At 41.2% G+C, this 4,052-nt stretch overlaps 1 protein-coding gene across 1 annotated transcript; it reads right to left on the bottom strand.

Annotated features, from left to right (window-relative positions):
* Positions 1-322: 322 nt before the first annotated feature.
* On the bottom strand, positions 323-3,957 carry LOC116175656 (UNC93-like protein). Its single transcript, XM_031493886.1, has 7 exons — positions 3,631-3,957; positions 3,242-3,502; positions 2,912-3,198; positions 2,609-2,861; positions 1,030-1,189; positions 716-983; positions 323-624 (listed from the first exon to the last, which is right to left on the bottom strand). Exons 2-7 carry the CDS (start codon positions 3,493-3,495, stop codon positions 347-349), a joined length of 1,500 nt encoding a protein of 499 aa, XP_031349746.1. The 5' UTR covers positions 3,496-3,502; positions 3,631-3,957; the 3' UTR covers positions 323-346.
* Between the last annotated feature and the right edge of the window lie 95 nt (positions 3,958-4,052).

Genomic DNA, 4,052 nt, shown 5'->3' with positions numbered 1-4,052 from the left:
TTAAAAATCAACATAATGAAAAATTGCCCCAAAATTCAAAACACCGCAATAAAACCGACCCCTCGTAGAACAAGGGCTTTGAATTCCAGAAGATTGCGCAAGATAATGTCTCCGGGCTGGAAGGCACGAAATAGGAAGTACATAATGTTCATGTAGTATAAAATACGAGTATAACATTGAATATAAAACTGAGGGGTAGTAGATAAAGTGCAAGATCAGCACATTTATTTATTTAACGCACGTTAACAATACACGTGCGTCCTTTCAGGTGATTAATGATCAAAGGGTTTTTCGGATTAACCGAGAAAAACGCAAACGCACGTTGGTTTCCGATATATCAATCATTTTATTCATTAATTTCTAAGGCTCTCAGTTTTCCGTTAACAAGCTCGAAATTGGTTTTCGCAGTAACCAAGGTGTCTCTCTTGGCTTTACGTTCAATTAACTCAATCGTTCCATACGCACCAACACCTATCACCAAAAGTGTCAGTAATAGATAAATTTTAGCGTCCGTTCGTAAATACGGACTGTACGCGTATGTTATCACCGATCCTGTAGATTCCCAAAGCCGGAAGTTACTATACGCGGCTTCCTCCTTTCCCGGAAATAAAATCCCGCACAGAGCTGAAACAGAACGTTTTAATATTACGGCGTTTGCATGAGTTACCCTTTTTAATGATGTATGTTTGGAGAGCATACCGGAAAACTGCCTCACCATTTATCTGTACGAGCCAAACTGCATCGCACAGTCCCCACAATCCGGCCACAACAAAGAATGGCACCTTATTAATCGATGTCGGCTTCCAAATTAACAGCGTAATTAAAAGACCGACGTGTACAACGAAAGCGAACGCGATCATCGGCACGCGTCCCGTCTTTTTCGAAATTCCACCGGCGAAAATGGCGGCGATCGCGTTGACGGCACCGAAGCATATCATTACAAAGCCAATATTGCTGATACCCCATCCGCACGACACGAACGACTGCAAAGAAAGGCTGATCCAGATCGTAAGATTTTCAGTAACTTACCGCGTTGAAATCGGCAGCTATGAAAGCTTGCTCTGCGCCAATGAACATTGTTATGGGGAGGATCAGTAGTTGGTATGGATTGAAGAGGTGTTTGAGGGTTACTATTAGTAGTGTTAGACCTGATAGCCCTGTGGCGCTTCCTGCTCTGTTCCTTTTGTACCTGAAGAAAGGTAACTTCAATTAAATATGGAGGCAGTTAGGCTTCAATTAATATGGGATAGTTTATTCAGGTGGTTACACGCGCATACGCAAGAGGTTTCATGATGCCAACAGTTTTTAAGGAGTAATTTCAGTCTTCGAAAGTCCTAGTTTCTGGGAATTCTATCCAGGAACACCAAGGGCAACCCAGGGATGGGAGCCAAGAGCATGATAAGCACAGTACCTCCAATGATGATTGGAAGCAAACTTTAATGGCGATCAATAGAATCAGAATATTCGCCATAGCGATTCCGTTCCCAAAGCGAATAATTGACTGCCCGCAGATTTTCACTGCGACGTTCATGGGATTGCAATTAAAGCGGCTAAAACGAATCAGATTTAATTAATAAAACGCCATTTTGGGGCGTTAATTAATTAAAAAAGATAGGTGGGGATTCATCCGGAGGAGATTCTTGAAGTCATTCAGTTTTGAGCTGACAGCGGTGGAGCGCTTAGTGCGAATAATCAAGCGACAAACATGCGGGTTTTGGCTGTGGTAGAATTCCAGCCCAATTGTTCTTTTTTCACCCCGAAAAGGTTAGGTATTTGTTAGAAGAACTAAAGTTTGTTTTTTCTGGCATTTGTTTTAGGTCGTATTAGCGTTCACGTGGAAATCCCAGTTTCTGGTAATCGCGAGTCGCGAAATCAACCCATTTACGAAATACCGAAAAATAGAAGGATTACTGCACGATTTAATTTCAACCAGAAAGACGTCCCGTTAATAAAGTTGAGTGCCTTAAAAGATCGACCAAGAGGGATGACAAGTGTAAAAGTGCAATAGCGACAAACGCGCGCACCAACTCAAAAAACTACACGCATTGAAGGGTTCCTACGAAATTACGTAAAAAGGTTCACCGTGGTTAGGTAAATTCTATCTGAACTGCGAATGAATGTTTCAGATAATCCAATATAAATTTGGCGTAGCAGTTTTTTTTCAGAATTAAACTTTCCTCTTTTGAAACAACGATTTGAACCAGTGAACGTATTAAATTGGATTCCGATTCACTAGACCATTTGATTGCAATCGGTTCAACTGATTGGCCGGAAATGAGAATTGCATTGATCACCAGCCGAAAGGGGCAGAAATTATTCTAGTCGGGGCGAATAGTTTGGGCGCATAGGTATTGCCAGAGTGTGAAATATCTTGAGAGCGAAAAGTCCGAGAGCGAACACTCCGGGGGCGTAATGTCCAGGGTGTTTCATTAAAATAAAAAGGAAACTTATGCAAATGGAGTGTCTGTGTGTCCCTTGTCGGCAAAAATCCTCGGTTAAGTACACGTTATAGGGGACTTCTGTCTTCTAATGGGGCACTGTTTCGGCCAGAATGAGTACCCAAGTAACCAAGGGTGTGTTAGTGCTCAAACTTACCACGTAAACTCACCTCTTGAGGGAATCCACCCCAAAAACTACGCAAAGGCAAGCTATAACCATACATGCCAGATATATTCCAGCAATTAACTGAATTTTTTCTGAAGGAGGGGGGTCAAGATTTGGATTAACTCCGGTCGTGATCCCCGGGTAAAAGTTAGCTCCACAGAGGTCCTCGGTGTTCTCTTTACACGAATGAATTGACAAACATTCGTCACTTTCTGCACTTACGTTCATCGCAACGATATTTTTACCAGAAGACAGTACTGGAATTACAATGTTGAGTGAGTGAGCGATTTATTCGGTCTAAACTTACCGGCAGAACTGATTAGATTTCCCCACACTTGCGAAAACTGGTAGAACATAAAGAAAACGCCAAAGAAGCGTGTTACTATTAAAGCGGCAGCTTCCTCGGTAATTTGAGAATACGCCTCCGCTATAATGGAGAGATACGTGCACTTGGCGCACCACAATGGCCCACCTCCAAACCCGACAAACAGACCGGATGGTATCATTGTGTAAAACCGGGGGTGAAATTGAGAGGCGATGAATGGTACATAGGTGAGGAACGCTAAAGCTATTGTCCACTTGCATCCGAACCACCTACAAAATTCCACTCAGCGCTTAAAATTAGCTATCGACCTACTTTATAACGATAGTCGGTAGAAATATATTTGACAGTATAAGAGATCCATAAATTGCGGCTAAGGTGAACGTTCCCAGCGATTCATCGGCATTGACAGAGCTTTGTAGATTCGAGGCGCCCCAAAATGCAGTAAAGTGTATCATAAAAGCGAATCCGAGTACAAGAACGTTCCTCCAAATTCTCCATTTCTCGACGGGCTGCCAATGCTCCTCGTCTGTATCGGTCGTTTTAACTTTCTGAAAGTCTTTTGGCATTTCTCCCCTAGAAATATAAAAATGTTATGTTAGAAACGTATATTTACGAATCAAGATAGTAAAATAAACGAACCCTCTTAAATGGCAATAGTAGCCCTTGTACGACGAGGATGTTATCGTGTTTTATGTACGTACCATTAGATGTCTAATATATTTGTTTCCTTTCAGAAATGGCATTCCCTCGGTCCTGTAAACTAATATTACTAAAAGTATTTTGGCTTGCTGTTACAAGAGGAGGGACCACCTCAATAAACTAGACGTTTTTCTTCAGATTAAAATATTTGGCGAATTCAGACCGGCCGAGATTTTAGAAAAGATAGTGTGTAATCGACTATGGACACCGGTTTGAAAGCGATTTGTGTAAAAGGTTCATTAAGTTGGAGAAGTACATGATGGGTTTGCTTTCTGAAAATTTTGTCATGTGGAATTGAACTAAATCTGTTTTTAATTGTTTTGAATCTGGATCGTTTAAAACCTCCGTTAAAATACTCTCCCTAAATTTAAAACCTCAAAATGTTATTTAAGAGACAGAAAGAATGTAATTAACCTTTTTTATC

The sequence above is a fragment of the Photinus pyralis genome, unplaced genomic scaffold (genome assembly GCF_008802855.1).
Source record: "Photinus pyralis isolate 1611_PpyrPB1 unplaced genomic scaffold, Ppyr1.3 Ppyr1.4_LG7, whole genome shotgun sequence".
In the NCBI taxonomy this organism is placed as follows: Eukaryota; Metazoa; Arthropoda; class Insecta; order Coleoptera; family Lampyridae; genus Photinus; species Photinus pyralis.
Note: the sequence above shows the minus strand (reverse complement) of the source record. Positions and strands in the feature narration are given on the sequence as shown.